Here is a 22,227-nt window from a genome sequence, read left to right as displayed (position 1 = left end):
TAAATTATGATATAATAAAACGCGAGATGCGGTCGTGCGGCGGCCGCCGCGTCAAGTGCAATCAGTCGATTTTGATTTTGTGCGCTAGAATGCGTTCCGATCCGACGTGCGTTATAAGAAAAGGCATATAGATATTTTCTCTTGCACTTGTGGTGTGACGCGTATGCATGCACGCCCGGTGCTCTCGTCTGCTCGTTGCACCCATCGGGGGTCAACAGGGCAGTAAAACTGCTAGCGTCCGTCCTGCGTGCAATAATAAAGTTGTAATCTATTGACCTCTCATGAGCACAGGCCTGTACTCTCCTCCGCGCCGCGGGAACAATCTGGACCGAAGCAGATTATGAGAAATTTCACTAGCATTTTCTGAAAATTTGACCAAATACGCCGGCAATCTTGTGCGCAGTTTCCGCCGATGATTATAATCTGTGCAGCAATCCGCTGTGACCGGTCCACCGAGCCGGCGGCAACCGTCAACTTTATGAATTTGCCTGAGTCTTTCGGGTCTTAAGACTAAATTCGCGCATTCTGAATGAGAGCTCAAAACACTGGGTTGCTAGTGCCAAATTTCCGGAAAAACAACAATCTTGACGAAAGGAAAGCAAATTTTCGGCTCTCGCCCATTGACACTATAGTCTGCTTTTTGTTTGCATTCCTTCGCATAGACGCACAAGCTAATTAAACCACTGTATTTATATGGGCTGGTGTGAGCCCGCCCTCTCATGTTATCTTTCCTGCTTTTCTCGACCTTATCACCACACGCGCGCCACCGCCGTTTCCTTCTTGACTTCTGTTCTCCTACAAATCGCGCACTTAATTAAATCCAGATTATCGTCCACGATTTTCTCTGCACAGTCATACCAAGTTGCCATTCTAAAGCAGGAAAAACACATTTGCTTGGAAGAAACGTTGCATAATTGAATTATTTTTACACGCACCAAATGAAAAATGAGATATTTCCTTCGTTTCGATTTCAAATTCGTCAAATTAGGCTGATATTTTCGTACTTAACTAGCGGACAATTCTTATTAAAGTTTATTTGTTCTAAAATCATTAGATGTTTTGTGTCATTTGTATATTCCTGCACTTTAGTCCAGAGGAGCAATACAGAAGCTTGCGGAGTAGCGAAAATCGATGAAATAGAACCGTCTCCTGAAATTTTCAGGACGGCGGGCCGTGCAATTCCCAACAGACGGAAAGCACTCTGTGAAAAAGGGCACCAGGCAGCTCTGCAAACGCGAAACAAGTCACTCTCTCTCGCACATTAGTATCGATTTGCGTAGGAAACGTGCACTCGAGAGTGGCGTAAAACAGTACGCGTATATCGAGCAGAGCGCGGTGGCCGCCGCCACCGCCGCTTTGTTTATGCGCCAGGCGGGCAAGGGGGCGGCGGCAGAGGCCACCCCCGCGCCCGCGCGCACCCTTCGCGAGGTCACCGCTCGCGTCATCAGCGGTGCGCGGCCTTGAGGCCATGCTGCAGCCCTTTATTTATGCGGCCGCGCGCGACACCCACACGGAAACAACAGGTCCCAACCAGCGGAGAAAGAGCAAAAATCGCGGCGCAGGAGAATTGCCGGGGCTTTCGCCTTTCATGCTCGTGTCACCGCAACGAACAATTTCCCGATTTCATACGCTTGAACCCAATGCATAAAAACCTTCTTTAAATTAATTTTTGTTGAATTTGATCAACATTTTTCATCCTTAGGGGATTAATGCACAAGTTTACACTGGAGACTAAGTTAGGAGAAAAGTATGCTGGCAAAGGTTCTCTCCTTTTTTTATTCTTCAAGGTGGCGAAAGAAATAGTTGTTCGGTATTGAACAAACAGGCCCGTCTTGAAATCGACTGTGTTTGTGTGCAGCCGCGGCTCATATATGATCATGACATAGGCCGCCCGCAGGTCAAAGGTTGTGTGATTCAATTAGCATCAATGGCGCTTGCGATCGGCGGAAGATAAGCTAGCCTGAGAAAAAGTACCTGCTAATGACCTCTGCCGCCACCTTTGCTTGAATTCAATTTTAGCGCTAATTGAAATTTGGCGAAATTTGCCGCGCACCCATGGCAGATTTATTGCATTTTTGTCGCGTATGTGGGTCGTTGTGGGTGAAACCTGTGCCGAAACGACCGCGCAAACTGTGGGAAATGCATTAATTTGTCTAGTCTTTTCGGGCTAATGAATGACTGGCTGGAATTCGCACGAAGCATTAGCGGAGATGACCTGGTATGCCAATGAACTGGAAATTCAAGTGGAAATATTGTTCGCACCGATCGCACTACAATTTTCACCGATAGCGATTACACCAGAGACCAGAGAACAAACAAGGAAAACGCGATAATCATTTTGTATCCTTCCTCTGGCGGAAACCAATTTCCATGACGCACGAGCGTCCATTGTGAGCGCAAGCCGATGCAAATGCTGACAAGTAGTGCATCCCTGTTGACTCATTTTACGCGTGGCTAATAGCCACTAGCGGATTTGTCGGGCGGGAGATTGAAGACGGTGGCTAAAATTGCGCGCAGGACGTATATGGCTGCCAGCTCCGCTCTCTTTCCCGCCTTCTGGCAACGCCGAGTGGCAGCGCGCAACAGATATCACCCCAGGTAGTGCACAGGTTCAAATATAGCAGAAGCGATCGATGCCTGCGGGGGTTGCCAAAGGGAGCTGACGACGGGGGCGGACAGTTGCCAGCGCACCCCCAAAACTGTGATATATAATCGGTGTCTTTTGCATTTGCAGGGTTTTTGTTTCGAGAGTACGCCACAATGCTCATTGGGGTTCAATGAACTTCTAGCTTCTTACAGTAAATTGTAAATAAAAATCTAAAGTGATCGTAACCTTATAAAAGGAATAATTATAGTTAAAGTAGATTTGAAAATCGGTAGTTGAATTATAGTGGCGTTGAAAACACAAACACCACAATTTCAATTTCACTTTGTTTCTTGCAACAACATTTCAGGCTGAAAAGAACGGTAATACGTTGTTTGCAAATAATGAACATTTTGCCCATCAAATTTCTAATCACCCAAATCCGTTGCATGAAAAGGCGAGAAAATATCCTGCTCTGAGACGTTGAAATTTCTCCGACGAAGGGAAATCCTCTCACGCTCCCCCGGAGATTCCCATCCTCTCAACCCTATCTGAATGTGTAATGGCTCACAAAGCACCCCATTTTAATAGAAAGAAATCCATCTCACAATAATAACCGCCAGCGCGCTCCAATTTCCATCCCTCTCGTGTTCTTTCTGGCCGCGCACAACGGAGGCGGACAAGCGGACGGGGTGAACCGCCTCTCGTGTGTGCTCTCTTAATATTATAGGATTTCTCTCGGGTCAAGGACATTTTCACGTTCGGCTCAAATCCTCTTTACGTAATGCAGCACTGCTGTTTACGTGTGCTGCTGCTGCCGTCGGGGTGGGTGGGGGTTGCCGGGCTGCGGAGGGTGGGTGGGCGGGCCGTGCTGGTGTCTGTGCAGAGTGGCGCATTACACACAAAATACGAATATCGAAGAGAGGCCAGCAACGAACGCGTTTATTATTCAATATCCTGTTCTCGTGCGTGTCTTATTGTGTAATCATGCGAAAGGCGGCGAAATACACACACTCGTTTTCGCTTTCTGCTGCGCTGCGCGTGGAAAGGGTTTTCCGGGGCAATAAAGTATAGAGGGAGGAAATCGGCTTGGCATGGTAATTACGCACAACCTTGAGCTCCGCGTTCATCTCGTTTTCCCTTCTTTTCTGCCGCCGCGGGACGTAAGACGCATGCATTACCCCGTGATGCAACAGCAGTTTTATTGTTGGAGACTAATATTCTCGTGGGAAAACGAAAATTTGTAATTTGATGCGAATTTTCATATTATTTAAACTGTGTCACCCTGTCGAGATGTATTACAAATGCACGAAAACTGTATCGACGAAATCGAAGCAGACAGTTTCTTTCTGTTGCATAGACCAATTCAGTGTTATGATTTGATTTGATGACTCGTTTCTGTTGACACATGTCAAGAGGCACATTGATTGATCTCGTGGGTTCTCGCGCCTATTAGGCCAAAAGTTAACTCACGTGAGATTGTCGTGCCCATCTGTTTGGGCCATTGAATAAAAAACTTTAAACTTTAGAATGAAAATCTGATTTTGCTTTGCAGCTCGCTTACTTAAATTTCGCACATATCAAGCGAGAGGCTTGCGTACCTTTTTTGCGAAAAGTCGTTTGAAACATCAGCAGCGGCGTTTGCGGAACGACTCTTTTGTAACTGTATTCGGATTCATTTTGCACTGTCGCTGCTCTGCCTGGCTGTTGGCTCAGATTCGCAGAATCATATTTTAAAAAGCAAGAACTTGTCCTGCTAGCCTGGCATCGGCAATTCCGACGGCGGCGGCGGCGGCCAAAGCAGCAGATATTCCGCAATATGCACCTGACATACGCACACAAAAAGCTTTTTCGCCAATGCTGCCGTTTGAGAGCCGATATATCCGCCTACTACACGAACCTGTTCTACAACAATTTATTATAAAACGACTCGGCTGCTGGTCGACCGATTTTTTATTTGCCCGCCAGTCGCACCCATTCTATACACACACACACACTCACATGTGAAACGAGAGAATATTACGCAAAACAATGAGACCTATTATCATTACAAAGAGAGCCACGTATTGATTTATTATTGTCTCTGCGGGCTGCCTATACTATATACAAATGTATACATACATGCGTTGTATTATACATATTCTCAGTTGGTGCAGCGACGGAATGCCATTTCTTTCTCTGCCTCTTAACAGTGTGTCTCTTTTCTAATTGCAGTATGTTACATTTACAGCGAAGGATCAATCTCTTGGTGCAGGAAGCAGGAAGGTGACTCTGCTTTGCCGAGCAGTGGGGGCAGCAATTATTTCAGCTGCTCCGGCATCATAATTTTTCACTGAAAAATACACCTAATTTGCTCCGGAATCAACTTAAGTGGTGCGTGTTCAAGAGCAAATTCTCCCCAACTCGTGAACCGGCAGATTCCGAGAAAAACTGTCTTTTTTTCATGTGTGCTCTTGACTCAAAAATGGTTTTTGCCTAGTCAAATATTGTCCCAAAACTCGTGCTCGCCTTCTCAAACAGACCGGCGTCTCTCTTTTATGCTCCTTCCCCACTCCCGAGCAGCGAAAATTCAGTGTGTACGTAACCCTTGCTGCCCTCGGCAAGAAGCGCTCACATATATGTATGCGGGGGACAATGCGCTGGGGAGGCGGATAAGGGATGTGAGAGGATCGTGTATGCGTAATGCGGACCAGAGCGCTCAACAGGTTGCAGCCTGCTTGCTGCAAATGTGGCGCAGAATCGCAAAATTCATTTTCGCTTGGCGAGAACACAATTGTGCGCCAAAGCAAGGAGAAAAACTCAATTATCTTCTACTTTGAGACTCTCGATCTGGAATAAAAACCCTCCAAATTGTAATATCATCATTCTCCATGAAATAAAAATTATTTACTTTATATTTTACAGTATTATAATAGTTTTTTGACCAGTATAATTGACTAACTCATTTATCGTGTTGTTGTTGCCGTCATCTTTGGAGTTGCATCGCGATATACACCAACAAAGTAAACTCGATGTTCAGCTAGATGGCATATCAGAGCATAATTGTGTTAGGCCGCCGCGCGCGAGCCGTAATAATTTAAGTGTGCTAATTAACAAAGTAATTCGCTCGCGTATGCGCGCCGGCGAGCGAGAAGGCGCGATAAGTGTATAAGAGAGCCGTTCGCCGTGTGTGTGTCTGTATGAGCCATCAGATAAACAACATGCATACATAATGATAATTAATATCCATAAAAATAATCATATTCGCATGCACAATGGCGGCGAGTGTAAATTAACTTGCGGGAGTGGAGAGGTGGCTGCCTGCTTTTTTCTCTGTGCCTTTTTACACGCATGTGCTTTTAGCAAATGAGGAGGGGAGTTTGTTTTTGTTTGCACGTGAATATTTAAATAAATATGCAAACAATGAAATGACACGAATTTAAAGCCAGCCTTTGGAAGCTGTTAATAATATTCCTAAAAAGCATAAAAAACTTTTGGGATGGACACAAACTACAAAAATTCCAAGTCTATTAGGATTATTGAAATAAAGATATTTACAGAATTAATACACTTATTAATTAATTATGTTGCGCTACAAAAATTTTAAAGTTGGAATCGCTGGCATGAGGGCTTTTTAATTCATATTCTGTGATGAAAGTTGATATGTTAAAGCACCTGCAAATGAACTGGCACCACTTCAACTCACAGTACACAGTATTGACAATCTGGAAATGACAGTTTCATATTTTCATATAGGTAAATGCGCGCGCGACCGTATTGAATTTTCAACTGCTGAAAAACAACAATTCACAAGCCAAATTGAATGATCGACCGTTCCGCGGCCGTTGTGTGTTTGCTCCGTTTGTAAGCTAGCGCCCTGGGCAGCTTGTGGGTGCAAAGCTCACACACACACTACACATATTGAAGCGCGTGGGCGTGACCGTTTCTGTGCTTGCCAGCAACTTTTCTATTTGGCGTGGGCCGCGAAGCCAAATAATTTGTCCCTGCTGTGTGTACCAAACCTTTTTTCCAGCGATGCACCTCTCCTATTCGGCGACGAATTCGCGGAATCGACGGCCTGAATCATGCTCTTCGACATGAAGCGTGTGTGCGTATGTTTAACACAAGACAGAGCGGAGTGGGTGGCTTCATGCAAATTTGACGCAGAGACGCCGCATTCTCGTTACACTGCGCCAAATGTCAAGGGTGACTTTATGTTCTATTCGCGCATTGAATTTACGAGTTTTAGTTTTAACATTATTGAAAAATAAGCAAACGCCGGCTTTATAGCGAATTTATGTGACGATAAAGCAGTTGAATTACTATAAATACATATAAAACCCCTTGTCACTGTTCATCAAATTTGAATTTCAAATGGAACAATTCTGAGAGCGAGTAACATTATTTGTCACATATTTAATGCAATCTTTCAGCATCGAAGATATATCGCCGTAATGCGGCCTTCGACTGCTGCCCCATACAAATTTAAATGTTCCTGCTTTTTTTCTCTTCTCTCGTGTACAATTGAACACACACCAAAAGCAAGAGTCCGGAGTATTACTTTATTTTTGCAGGTCCACGGCCATCTCCAAGTGTGTGTATTATTTCGCACTAACAATAGAACACAGCAGAGGGGGATCAAAAGAGATGCTGGAGCAACAAGAAGAACACGTTGCAAATAAATTTATTGCCAGCCTGGCCGCAACAATCGGCGGGTCAAAAGCTCTCGAGGAAAAGACACCATTGTGTGCCTGCCGCCTGAATAACTAGGATATTTTCGCATTTTCAATGGGGTTGTGAAAGAGTACCGGTCATACGTTCAAAAATATTGGTCATTGACCGTTCAAAACTGATTTCCATTCGTTTATGACCGCATGTGTAGTGTCATAAAAATAATGATAAAGAAAGAAAGTACGTTTGACTCTTGTTACTTTCTTGAGCGTTCGAATTTGAGCAGAAGTGAATCATTTTTCACGTCTTAATAACTTTCCACCGGTTATTCACGGAACAGTTTTCCTTCTTGTCGCAACGTGTCCTCGCGCTTGGCACGTGCATTCTTGGATAATTGCTGCGCGAAACCGATCTACGCCCATTCCCTTTGCACTGAGCGCTGAAATAAAAACACGCACTTTGTACAAGCATTTATCCCTTTTGCTCGGGGCCAAATCTGACGCAAGCTAGTGACACCTTTTATGTCAAATTTCAGTAAAACTTTCTTCTATCTGGACGAGCGATCACGCCAGATAAACAAATCAGAGCGCGCTTGATTTACGGGAACGCCTTCTGCCGTGGGCTGCTATTTAATTCTATGCGTTTGCATTCGACTGGCCTGCCGATATAAAAGCCAAGAGGCGCTTTTTGGAAATGTCCTAATGGCCACTAAAACGAGATACACACACTGTCCACGCCCCAAAAGAGCCGATAACATCTGCTAGAAAAATCAATTGGCGGGCACAGAGTTTTGATTAATTTGTTACACTTCTGCTTTTAATCCATTTTTAACTTGGCTTTCTTTTTGTGCAAAACATTTGCGAGGCTTCAATCCCTGTTTTTTTAAACAATTTTGGTCACACTAATTGTGAGTCTTGTCCTTTCTGGAAGTGCAGAAGGCAATATCAATTTTTAGTTTTGTGTTTCTTGCCTTTTGATTAATTGTTTTTTGCGATTACGCAAATATAAATAATTAGATTCAAAATCATTCTAGGAAAGACATATAGCACGCTAGTTCACTGCAGTTGTTCAAATTTGAGGCCCCGACCAACATTTGGGCGACAGCGGCAGTGGAGAAAGGCGAGTGGGCGAGTCAGTCGCCCCTCGCCCAGCGTTATTACACCTGCATAGCGGCAGAAAGGAGGGCGAGTGTGCCGGGGATGATAATGTGGCGGCCACCCCCGCATTATGTGGAGCATGGGGAGCACGCGCGTGCTATCGACCTGCGGCAATGCAGTCGTGCTTTTTCCAGACGTGATGTACTGACGTCACACACTCGCGCGCGCTCTCCATCTAATGGAAAAGTTAAGTTGACTTCCTCAGTAAAATTCAAACCCACAACTCACGTGCTGAAACTTAAAATCTGCCTAACTTTAAGATCTTAAGTTTCGCTTCCAATCTGGACAAGTGTGCTAACAAATACTAAAAAGGGCTTATTTCCGTGCTAATTAGAGCTCTCATGAGATAATTCCACTGCCTTCAAAATTGTGATAGCAAAGCCAAGCTCTCATTCAGTTTGGCGAGCGTTTAGATTTTAATTGGGGCTGAAGGAAGGCTCTCGAAATTAGCTCCTCTGCGCCATTCAGACGTCTCGTAGGCTGGCTGCAGACTTTGGAATAAAATAAACGGACCGTGGGCTGATATCTCTGGTGTAATGTAACATGTACATTGAGTGAGAGGGAGCCAGAGATAAAATGTCAGCCTCTCTCATAAATGATCAAAGCAAAAGGGTTGCCGGGCGGGCGGCAAAAGCATAAGAAAGACGCTGCAGTGAAGTTGCGGAAGGAGGTTGAATAAAGAAATATTATGCGGCGGTCTGTAGTGCTGCAGCACCACCAACACACTCGCACACCCTCCGCCCTTGCCTGCCGACAGCCACCGAAAGCGGCGGCGGCGGGTTGGACGCCCCCGCTTAGTCGGTCGGGCTCTGCGGGTCCTCCTGCGACTATGCAACGCGCCACACACTGCGGCTCTCCTCCACCCATTCATTCAATACACACACTCTCTCGCACACACATATATATACACAGGCCCTCTCTCGCACGGTCCGTGTACACACATACGTGCACCCTGTCGGCCTAGGGGTGGAGGCCTGACTGTTTGACATTTTTATTTCCCGTAATGAAACTTTTATGTGGGCTGCGGTGTGGTGTCCGCGTTTGACTTTTGTTCATGGAAATGAGGAATCAGGACCAAATCAAGTTTTCGTTTATTTTAGCTGTGATTTTTAGTTTCTTGTCTAGGTTTTTTATCATTCCATGTTATGTGTATTGAGGAATACACGTTTTAAAATTTCTCTACTGCATTAAAAATTTATTTTCTTAAAAATGCATTGAAATAGATTTCAATGCAGTAATTTCACATTTTTAATAATAATCACTAAATTGTTCGTGGCTGTCTCGGTAACTTATAAAGTGCTTAATTTCCTCCGGTAAAGCATAAATTAAAAAAAAATCCCATGGGTTTGAAAACCACGCGCAAAGTAAATACGCTATTAGTAATCCCCCCAGTACAAATTCAAAAGTTTTTACTCGTTTTTCTGGATATAAATCACACCCGAGGGTTGTCCAGCGGCTGCAAATTCGCAAATCGTGTTCTGTGGGCGGCCAGCAAGTTAGATTTCCCACGACCCTGTTGGCTCCAGCAGGAAGCTGCCAGCCTCTGCTTGTCCGCAATGCATGTGCGGCAGAGTGTCGGCGGTGGCGGCCGCAACCACCCAAGGGACACACCGCGCTGCCCTACTATAAAAGTGGATAGTGTGCGGTGCGCACACAAAACGCGGCATTCACATGTACCGTACATAGTCGCCGTCCTTGTTTATTACATAATAATGACCAGCAGGGTGTTTGGTTTATGGCTTTGCCGCGCCGAATATCGCGCGCGGCTCCACGCGCTGTGGCTGCCTTTTTAAGTCACATCGCCTGCCACGCACCGCGCGACCCCAAGCAATGCGCGACCTTTGCGCCGCTGGCCGTGAGCACGTATTTTATGTATAACGCGTGTGTGCCTTTAATGGAGGAACATCTACACTCAATGATGCGCGTTAATTAAAGAGGATGCCACCACGGATTTTAAAAAATCCATACATTTAATTGGGGATCGCATTATATTTTTCTCCGCACTAAAATTTGGAACTGACCAATGAGCATGCGTCGCCTTTTTATTCAAAAATATTATATACGTATTTGGATATGAATTATTGTTGGTTTAAAAAATGGGACAATAAAATGCAATAAATCGTTTGCATCGAAAAGATATCTCACTTAGTTGGAAAAAAACACTACTATTCTTATTGACAGTGCGGCTGTAAGCACGAGTATCAATCTTCTTTAAACATGCCGCATCAAGAAAAAAGTTCTTGGTCTCGAGACAGCAGAAAAATCTAGTTTGATTTATTCAGCTAATTAATTGCCTCGTCACTCGATAATCAGGCAATAAATATTTATTAAATTCAACGTTGTCCAGCGTGACTCGTGCTCACCGCGCAAAATTTGCCCCGTTACATGCGGCGCACATATATGCTGCGGCAGGAGATAAGCTTGCGAAGAGAGCCATGCACTGCTGCATTTAGCCAACCAATATATGCTTGCTGGTAATGGCCTCTGGCACAACGTGGTTATTTGTCAAGCGATGCACATGTTGATTTTTTAATTATGCAGAGTGGGCAGCAGAGTACGTATCTGCATCTCTCTCACTCGCGTTTGCTTGCTTGCCTCACACAGAAGCTCAAACACCATTTTCAATATCATCAGCAAATTAGCAATGCAAAAAGTGATGTCTCGGCAGGATTCTTCATCAGCGTTGTTTGCTGAGTTGCATCGACTTAAAAGCTTAAACACAGCCTCGTCGCAACCGCCGAAGAGAACAGAAAGAGAATATAGACCCATTATATTCGGACGCGGGCGCCGCCGCTTTGTTGAAAAAATACACTTGGAAAAAGTATGGTAAAAGAGTGCTGAGCGAAAAGGAAACATTCTCAAGCAGCACGGTTTATCAATGACGCACACTTGTTTGGAATATGAGCTGGCACTTTCCGTCGTTGCTGTTTTCATTAGAGAGCTCCAAAGCTTTACTTGTAAAGCTTAAGTTGCAATCATGATGAATGCAACACATTACAATATATGTATGTGTATGTACGCCAGCTGCAAGAGAATAATATGTGTATGATTGCCTTTCAATCACAGATAAAGTTCCGTCATGCGAAATAACTCACTGTAGCGTTGTGCAACAATTATTATGTGTACCACAGTATTGTAGATAATCCATTGCTATCAAAAGTGTTTTTCTTACAATAAGCATCTAATAGTAATATATTTTCCAATAATTAATTAACCTTCGCATAGTGTGAAACATTTATGTTTGAAGGCAAGGCTGCAAACAATTTTTATTGGATTTTATACCAAAATCGCTTAATCGCTTCGTATCCAGTAAGATAGCTTCCTACGAAGCAAAAAGTCAAAATAATCAAAATCCAGCCAAACCCTGCGAGAATTTTGCGAGGGCGTTCAAGCGCGCATACTGCCATGGTTAGGAAATTTCTGAGATATTTACAGCGGTGTAGAATCAAGCTGAAAAGATGCTGGAGAAGTATGCTAAAATGCAGAATTTATTCGCCTGTTAAACCTGGCGAAGCTTACTCATATAATGCTTGAGTAACCATGTAATGCTTTTAAGGTGTTGATGTTCCACCCACTCGCGGCGGAGGTGGCGTCAAAGAGCGGCCGGCCGCCTGTGGGAAAATCGGCGGCGGCGTCTCTTCGGTAATTAATTTTTCTCTTGGCTGATTTTATTGCAGGATTTGGCTCTATTACCTTTTTCCCCCGCTCGAGTGAAACTTCTTGACGTTCGCTGTGTTTGGACGCACATCAAGTGCAGTTGCTCAGAAAATGTCAGACGCGCCGGCTAACACGCATCAAAATTAGAACGATCAAGCGCCAACTGCGAGCCAAAGGGGCTTCTGGAGTTGATTAATATTGGATATAAGTTTCGGGCTATTGCCCCAATTGGTTCTCTGAGGGATTTTCGTTGACGGTTACTGATTTGCAACTAATTAATCTACGCGAAAAAATATTAAAAATATACGCACAAAAGAAAAACGAAACTGCGTAGAACCGCGCTCTATTTCATACTGAGGTAAATGTGAACATTATACTTTTAAAACTGCTTGCTTTGAGAAGGAAATGTTGATATCGATTTAGATAGATATTTTGAATGAAAGCAATTGAAAATTCAACGCGTCTTGGAATTTCGGATAAGATAATGAAATGGACATTATAGGAAGCATTCCACAGCAAACTAATATTATGCTCATGTTACTATAAAGATGCAATATCATGATAGCAACATAGTCGAAAGCAAATAGGTGTCGACGTATAGCCTGGAGCAGTCATTTCATACATTACGCAATCAAAAATGCATATATGCTGGTCGCCTGGATCTGAATGCTCTTGTAATTGCCGCTGATGCATCGCGGACACTGGAATGCTTTTAATTCAAGGCAAAAATCGGAAATGATATTATTTATAAGACCGAGGGAATAAATGTACACACACGCCTGCCTCGAAATGAAGTTTCTAAAGTATATACGATGCAATTAGCCAAGAAGAGTATTAAATATTCCGCCTCTCGGTTAATTAAATCTGAATTTTTCGCTGAAAGCCTTGACGCTTATCTGCATTCAGGCGAAACAGCCGTCTGTTGACGTGAGAATTCGGCACGAAAATATCAAATAAAGAAGATGGGTGTGACCCTAAAGCTTATACCCAACACAAACATGACCCCTGCTGGCGTCTCTCCACCTTTTGCGGTTTCGCGTTTTCCCCAGGGTCCGAAACATAAAAAGGCACACCTGATACCATATTATGAAATTAATATCATTTACTCGCCAACAACAAATTAAAACGAAGGCGGCAGTAACACCAACTGCGCCGAAATTAATTATGTCTGTTGCGCTGAGCATTAGTGATTGTCACTGTTTAGTGCTGATGGCGATTAATTTCGATTTGCCCAAGAGGGAGCTGGGTCGATTTCAGGTCAAAGCACTGAGAAACGCAATCGAGTTGCTTTATTCAAAACGCAGCTTCCGTTATTGCTGATTATTTTTAGATGACGAGACGATAATAAAACAAATTACAATCGGGCGGCGTGGGGGAAAATCAGGAGGAGATACGTGACCGCAAGAATGTGGCGGCATTATTGTAAAACAAAGAACTGAGATGGCTCTATGCACACACATGCTCACTCCGACTGCCGCGCGTTCACACCAAATGATACGTCTCGCCCAAATTCGCTTTGGGGGTTTCGTTTTCTCAGCAGCCTCGGACCGAATTTGATAAATAATATAATATTGAATTGTGACGCCGTTGCCGCAGTTTTCATCCCACGCCACCGACTTTTCTCATCATCTCACCACCGCATCATCATTTCAACCGCAGAAAGTCTTTTCCTCCGCATTATTTATTTTGCCTCCCGTCCGTCTCTGGCTCATTTTCTCAAGAGAGAAATTTATCTCTCCGAAATCGAGTGTTGCCCCCGTGAAATCGAGATTTTCTCGCTGCCTGGCAGAGAAAGAGCAGAAAAGAGCGTGATTTAGGTCCAATTTGTCCGCTTGGCAGATCTTTCAGCCACCCTAAGTGCGCGGATTAGCGGCACAGGTAAACAATGCCTAGGCGTGTTGTATCAACTCTTGGTTCATTAGTTCTGTGGGTAGCACACCGAGATCTCGAGACTGGTCATGGCTTTAAACTGATGGCATACATTAACTCCGTAATTAATTAGCATTGTACCTCGACACACACACGCTCACTTGCTCGCAGACTTGGCCATCAGCATTCGCTTGTGTTAACAATTTCCGAGTGGCGCAAACAAGCGGAGAATAATTATCCCCTATGCAACTTCATTGACCAAGAAGCAGGCAAAATTCGTCGCGAAGCAGCTAACTGGCTGCCGCTGCTGCAGCTTTGAGTTGTAATTACGGCCGAGACGTTATGAAAAGTTAGTTTTACCGCTTCGTTAATAAAATATTATTTTGAAATGAATGAGTACAGCAGTTGTGGAGCTTTATGGAACTGGAAATTCTGAGGGCGGAAATGAGACTACATTACTGTGGGTCAACGGCCACTATATGTTTACGGGAAAACAGTAATCAGTTCTGAAAGCGGCTAAAAAGTTTTGATTTTTTTTATCGCTGCGCCAATATCGCCAAAATTAAAAAAAATGCGGAACGTTGAGATATTCCAAACTCGTTTTTTATCATTATAGAGTGCCTATATTTTCTCCATATGTGCACTTTGGCTTTTAGAATTTCCATAAAATAATGGCTGAATATCAAACCAAAGACACACATTTGCTCTCAGCACCCACGCACCCATGCAAGCGAGGATGTGTTTGAAATTCCACAATTCAGGTTTGCCGAAGCCGAAGCTCGGCGGCGGAGTGTGAGAAAAAATCCAGCTTTTTATTATTTATCTAAGCGACCAAGCGGGCGTCGAGAGAAGAGAGCGAGAGAGCAAGAGCCAGTCCATTAGTTGAGACTGCCGCTGCTTTTTGTGTGCCTGAATACAAATTGGCAGCTCTGACGACCGTAAATGGGCCCAAAACGAAGCGGTATGTTTGTGAATAAATTTTGGGTGAGTGGTGAATGAGGTCCAGTCGCGAGATGAAGATGACGTCGCTGCTGCTGTGATGATATTTTATTGCGCGCGGCGCGTCTTTTATTGGTCCTTGCGCGGCTCCGCGTGCACATAAAAAGGAGCAGGGAATATATTTCTAGTTAAAGATTACGGCATCCTAAATCAAAGTTTATTATTCCCGCCTTAATATATTATTCGGCGTAAAATGTACGCACGGTGGGTTATAGCTTTATTATCAGCGCCGGGGCCCACGAAATCACCTGTGGTCACCTGCACAAATGGCTCGAAACCCGTTGGCCGCCGGCGCTTTTCTTTTCCCTGCCGCCAGATTTCTTCTCCATTGTTGTCGCGGCGGCCAGGTAATTAGCCACATTTTTCACTGCGCGCGTGAATCAAACTGCGTTTTGTCATCTGCCTCATTTTCTCTTCTCGACGGCGCCAGCTCGCTCGCTCTGCTGTTTCTCTTCTCGAATAATCCTGGACTCGGTTGCGACTTTTATTTCGTTGATCTGCAATCCCAAACGACTGGAATGCAGTTGTACTCGCCGGTGATTGATATTCCACTTGCACAATGACATAATGGCTGATTCTATCGATGATGATTGATGGTTTGCGACTCGGACTAAATTAAATTGGCACTTTTTTGGCCCAACCGGCCCGAGGAAATGGCTCTCACCGTGGCTGGTCAGCGCGCAAACCGATTGAAGCAGAATATTAAAGTCGTTTTGAGTACACTTTCGCCGTTTTTATTTATAATCTTGGGAAGCCCTAGGCTGGCAAAACCTTCCTGGTCATTTGTCAAGCCTACTTTGCGGAGGAAACTCGGCTCTCGTTATTTATTTTCGCCACTCCTCTATTTATTTAGAAAATAACGTTTCAAGACATTAGCGCCGCCGCGCCGTTGTTCTTCATTAATGGTGCATATTATGGCAAGATGATCATTGTGCGCGGCACTGGACTCGCTGCTGAGGCCATTTTCACCTCGAACGAGAGAATTCCCGCCGATGTCATAGTCGACTTGGCGTCGGCTTAATTAATTAAAAAATTTATGAGGTGAATCGGGTAAATGCGCGCAGAGTGAAAAGTCTGCCTGCGCGCGCGGCTTAATGGAGTTGTCAGGCGAGATGGATAAAAATCGCATAAAAATAAATCGCGTCGACATTTTTACACACGCAAGCCAGCGGAGAAATGAACCCGTGACGCTGGGATATATATGCGACCGTAATTAGTAATGTAAATTAAGCAGACAACCGGTCGGCACGATAAATTACGAAAAACGAGTATCCGCCCCCGACGAACAGAAGATCTTGAAACGCCAGGTCGAAATTCCAATTTACAATGAAATGGAATTCTCGCATTACCCTCGCCATCGACCTCCATTTCAGAAGTCAATTAGCGTTTTTCTCAGCTCAAACGATGTCAAATCGCAGTCTTTTCTCCTTTATAACTGTCATTCGCGTTAAGGGTGACCTTTCCTGATGCATTATGGTCTATTTGTCGATAATTGCGTGAGCCATAATATAGTGTATATACACGCATTACAAACACAGTGCGTGCGTTTATTTCCTCAGGGTTACTGACTGCCTCGCTCGGCGATTTTATTATGCACACGCTGCAGCGCGAACGCGCGCGCACTTGCAGGAGTTGAAATCACCCACGCCCGACCGCTTGAAAACGGTCGAGCGAGGCTAATCAGCGCCGACGCAGGCCGCAAATTAACAATTTTGACGAAAATGTGGCTCGCCGCGGTATGTAGTTCTCATCATGATGTCTCGGCCGAGCGCAATAAAATCGCCGCCGAGCCGAGGTGAAGTGTTCCGAGAATAGTTTTCATTATTGCAGCCATGCTGCTGCTGGGTTGGTCTCTCTTTTGAGTCTTTCGCTCGCTTTATTTGCTCAGTCAGCAGCTAGCTCCTTGCTGCTTTCTCGTTCGGACAGTAGCCACTTAATTACACCTGTTGTTTCATCATCGATGTTTTATTATATGCTCGGCGTCTCAGTCTCTCTTTCTTGCCGGGTAATGATTATAATGCACGGGGCAGCTAGAGCCTCTTTAAAAATAAAAGCAAACCAGTTCGCGTCGTAAAATGTTATTAAACACAACAAAAAGCAATTTTTTCTGGCCGAATAACCGCTGGAGTTGGAGATTCTCACGTGAAATCGGGAGGGGCTCGCTGAGATAATTTCCAATTTTAATGATGCATTACAAATAAAACAATCATCGTTTGATCCAAAGATTTACAAGCCTCTCTATCTTTTGCGTGTGACTCCGGAGACCTCTAATTAAGAATAATAATGCAAATGCACTCTCTAAGACTGTGTGCTAATGACGGCATTTATTTTTGTTGCAGATTGAAGCGGCCATTTCACCTGCCTGCGGAGGTTGTGACCCTGTGGCCTCTCTGCAGCCCGTGGGAGTGTTAAAGCGCATCAATTACCGCGTGTGCGACTGACTGCCTTTTACACCTACGTGTCCCGGAACTCTCGAGGATTGCAACCAACTGCAGCAGCGAGACAATCAAGCAAGCGAGACATGATAAGTGGGCCGGCAGGAATCGAGTGCAGTTCTGCTTCTTCTTTTTCTTCCTTCCATTCCGTCGTCCCGGCCACCGCCTCTTTTAGTTTCGCCCTGTACCCCTCTGCGGAAAGTCCAGCAGAGGAAACCCTTGGTTCGAACTGAAATGGCGGAAACTGCAGTCACCTCAGCCGCAGCACTACATCTGAATAACAACAGTCCGAACGCGACCAACAACAACCCGCACCCCACGTTCAAGAGCAGCAAAAAGCTGAAACGAAAATGCCTGAATCAGGTTGTTGACAAGCTGAGTAAAGTTGGCAAGCCGTCGCCGCCACACAGTCCGAACAACAACAACAACTACAAGTTGAACAACTACAAGAAGCTAAGTCTGCTGAATCACCATGACAACGAGGACCTAGTGAGCCGTCACATGTATCAGGACCTGATCAAGAAGGAGAAGCTAATAATGATGGCGCCGTCAACCGCCGAAAAGGACCTCAAGGCGGCAACCAAGATCAGGAGCCCGCCCAGGAAGAACGAAATCTTCCGTTTTGACAGCGTCGACAGAGACAAGTACTCGCAAAGTCAGTGCGGCAGAATCGAGGAGGAGGAGCCGTCGGAAGACGTGTTCAGTCCGGCGTCGGCCAAGAGCTGCTCGTCGCCGCACACGTCTTCACCAGTGGTCAAGGAGGAGCCTGTGGACTCCAAGCACCACCTTCACCGCTACCCTGGCTGTGCGTGCGCCCACTGTACCCCGCTCGAGATCAGTCCAATGGACCGATTTTTCCCGCTGGGCCTGAGTGGAGTCCCGGCATCCCCGGTGTCGCCACTGGCACCGTGCACGCCCGGTGGCACGCTGCCCCTGACGCCGTCACCCATCTACAACCTCGAGTACCTCCATTCCAAGTACCTGCTCTCTGCGGAGTACTCCAAGAGACGCAGCCATTCCGACTCGGACATCCCCCTTTGGTTCGAGGGCGCGTCGCTGGCCATCTCGCTGGCGGGGGACAGTGCAGCCGGCACCACCACGCTCTCGACCAGCATCAGCGGAGGAGGCGGCGGTGGTGGTGGAGGTCGCAAGCCCCACCGCGGTCACCGTGGCTCCAAGCCCCCTCTCACCCTGCCCTCTAAGGGAGGATCCCTCGAGTCCGAGTCGTCGCAGGACTCTCCGCTGGACCTGTCGGTTCGGGGCTCCTCGCGGTCCACGAGCACCTCCTCGTCGGACTCGGTGTTCCTGTCGCGTCTGCGCAACCCCCATGCAGCCCCTCTGACGCCGCCCACGCCACCCCAGTCCGTGTCCACGGCCGAGTGTCCCTCGCCGATGGCCTCGATGACGCCGACGCCACCCCCGCCAGCCACGCCTACCTCCATCCCCACTACCTCCGTGCCGACGACAACGACGGCGGCCACGTACCTGCCGCGTAGCCTGGTTCCTGTTCCGGTGGTGCGCGGAGACGTGGCCTCCCCCACCACCAAGGAGTCCGTGGCCGTGCGCTACAATTTGGAGGTGTCACCCGTCGTGGAGGAGATGCCACCGGGCTCGGACGTCGCCTACGTCTGTCCCATCTGCGGTCAGATGTTCAGTCTGCACGACCGGCTGGCCAAACACATGGCCTCCAGACACAAGAGCAAGCAGCAGTCGGAGCAGACCACCAAGGCGTACCTGTGCGAAGTGTGCCAGCGGTCGTTCGCCAGGAGTGACATGCTCACCAGGCACATGCGCCTCCACACGGGCATCAAGCCGTACACGTGTCGCGTGTGCGGACAGGTGTTCTCCAGATCGGACCACCTGTCCACGCACCAGAGAACTCACACGGGCGAGAAGCCCTACCGGTGTCCGCAGTGTCCATACGCGGCGTGCCGCAGGGACATGATCACCAGGCACATGCGTACGCACGCGCGTTACGAGTCCAGCGGCGGACCCGGCCCAAACCCTGGCCTGCCCGACGGAACCAACAGCAGCATCAGCGGCGGCTCACCGGCGCCACTGTCGCCCTCGCTGGCGCTCAGCTCGCTCTCGGTGCACTCGCCGTCGCCTAACTCGCCTCCGGAGCCCATGGAGAACGACTGAACCAAAACTGACTCTTGAATTTTTGACGAACCACACTCGCAGTTTTTCTCTCATGCTCGCCAAAATCCGCAAAGTCCAGTCGCGACGTACCGCTCCGGGAGCGTGCACTCACTTTTCTTTCCGTCTGTCACCTGCCCGCGTGTGAATCGGACCTGTTCTCCCCCCAAAAGTTGCGTCACAGACTCGGTGACCCAGTATTTCTGGACGACGTGCTGTCTGCTACCGACATAAAAAAGCGGCAGGCGATGTGAAATTCTGCTCGGTTCCCATGCGTTACTCGCCCCAGCAGCACTGCGAATAATTCAATATTTTTTCCTGCTCCCAGAGCGATCGGTCGGCGTCTGGACGCTGCTGTGCTTGTCGCAAAAAAGATTTTTTAATGTAGCAACAACAATGAAAATAACAAATCCCAATAGGTGCCAAATATCGTCGTGGCCAGTCGAAACGGAACATAAAAATAGTTTTTTTTCTCCGATTTGGAAAGTGCCAGTACACGTTTAGTTAGTGAATCTCGTGAAATGTTGCTCTCAAGAAGGCCATTTTTCATAAGTTAATTACAAGAATTTCAAAAATTAGTAACATGAGGTGTATGGAAAAACCGACTTTCACTGGATTCTAGTCTTGATCACACGTACGCATTAATTAAAATAATACACCACACAGCACACACACACACACACACACTTACGCAAATGCAAATCCATATTCACTGTCCATGTAATTTATTTGTAAAATGATAAATTGATAAGTCCATTAAATTATTGCTTCATGTACAGTTAGGGTTTGTATAAAAATTAGTTGTTGTTTTTTTCCGATTTCATTTCTCTCTTGGTAATTAATCGCCTGGATTGCTGTTCGTTTTCCTCCTTCGCGTGTCATCGCTGGCTGATTTATGATTATCACTCAAACAGGGCATTAATTAAAATAAGCAAATAAACTCTTACACTCTTGAACCTTTCTCTAGCTCTCTTTCTCACTCACACAAACACACACACGAACACTAAATTTTGCAATTGTTCAAGAAGCTGTTTAATTGTAACATCCAAAATCTTGCCACTTTTCATCAATATTTAATATTGAATATCGGTCTCCTCTCTTTTTAAATTTGATGCGAAAATATACATGCTTTAAAATTCATATCAAATTTACATAAGTAATATAGTTATCGACTTTAAATATAATAACGAACAAAAACGCTCTCTTTATACCTTAACACAATGCCTTCCTAAAATAAATCAAATTTTAAGCTTTTCCAACTTATATACAACGCTTTTCCATCTCACTTTTTAACGAAGGAAATCTTCGATTTTGACTAAAAAAATGGTATTTTTATATTACATGATAACAGATCAGACCACTTACTCACACTGCGTTGATAGAATTTTGCAAAATTATTACGAGATCAGCTGGACTGTAGTTAATTAGCGAATTGTTATGGAAACCGATCATTAAAGGTATTAAACGTTAATGTGAGTTAGCTGTTTTTCATTCTCAACTTTGTAACGAGTGCTCATTTGGCTCACTTTGGAGAAAACTGTTGGGAGTTTGATGTTGAGAATATAAGAAACTTTCGCGTGTCAGCCTTTAATATTCGAAAATGCTCAATGTATATTGTAAGAAGTATTATGAAAGTAAATTTACTCATTGCAAAGTCCGTATGATACTTACGTGGCGTAAACAACAATCAAAATGCGAATTTTAACTCTCTTTGTAAATGTCGGACACCGATTTGGAATCACAATGGCCTATCATCCACAATGCAGTAAAACTCTTTGTTTCAAATTACGCTCTCTAAACATGCAGACGCAGTTTTAAATCTCATTTTCCAGTCGTGAGGGTTTTTAAATTGTGCGTCGTGTACTATACCTGCATCAAGTTGTATAATTCTCTCTGCTTCAACGCTCGCGAGCGAATGCTTTAAACTGTTTTTCGAGTTGACAATATTGTGATTTTCATATGTCTTTGATTAAGCCCAGAAGTGATATGTGTCATATTGTTGAGCTATACTATACAAGAAGAGCTTAAAAAGAAATTTGACGTCGCGATGACGGCCTCTCCCACGCTTTTCATTTGCCTGGTGTAAATAAGACACTTCAAGAAGACATCTCTCTGCTTTGGAACACAAGCCATTTTTCATGTTTTTAAGCATATTGCTGTTTGATGAGGTATAAATATTTCACTGTAGGATTGTATAAAAGGATCTTTACTTTTTAAGTAAGTGAGAGTAACGTTTAATTTATATACCTAATTGTATGATTTCTCTCTATCTCGTTTGTTTTGTCGATTTGATCCCTACGTTGATGTCATTCTTCTGTAGTTTTTGATTTGAAATCAAAGTATTATTATTTTTAATAATAATTCGACGCGATCAAACTGCGCGTGCTTTTATATTTGAATTCTGTGAAAAAAAATCTCAAATTTTTTGCTCAATTGTGTGGATACGATATATGTGACTTGATTTTGACGCGGTTATATAATTTTATAAATGCGAGGAGCGAGTAAAAAATGTTGAAAATAAACACACACGCCACTACTTAACGCGAAATGCAAAAATTCTCTGACCATTAATGACGAGTAATAATTGTTGTAATAAGAGTAATTATGGTAATGATTTTGCACTCCCTTTTATCTGTAGGAATGTAATTCAGATATTTATAAAGAAAAGAACAAAAACACACTTTTCTGATGTATTCTCTTTGCAGGAAAAGATACTATCAAAAACTACTCGAAATAC

General features: G+C 45.0%; 1 protein-coding gene across 2 annotated transcripts in view; it reads left to right on the top strand.

Annotated features, from left to right (window-relative positions):
- LOC135938845 (early growth response protein 1-like) overlaps positions 1-20,479 on the top strand; it is a 29,948-nt gene extending 9,469 nt beyond the window's left edge. For both annotated transcript variants that reach the window (XM_065482808.1, XM_065482807.1), the window contains exon 2: positions 17,256-20,479. In XM_065482808.1, the coding sequence (XP_065338880.1) occupies positions 17,586-19,493 (1,908 nt within the window). In that variant the 5' untranslated portion in view covers positions 17,256-17,585 and the 3' untranslated portion in view covers positions 19,494-20,479. The remainder of the gene's footprint in view (positions 1-17,255) is intronic.
- Positions 20,480-22,227: the final 1,748 nt, after the last annotated feature.

Source organism: Cloeon dipterum, chromosome 3 (assembly GCF_949628265.1).
Source record: "Cloeon dipterum chromosome 3, ieCloDipt1.1, whole genome shotgun sequence".
NCBI classification, from domain to species: domain Eukaryota; kingdom Metazoa; phylum Arthropoda; class Insecta; order Ephemeroptera; family Baetidae; genus Cloeon; species Cloeon dipterum.
Note: the sequence above shows the minus strand (reverse complement) of the source record. Positions and strands in the feature narration are given on the sequence as shown.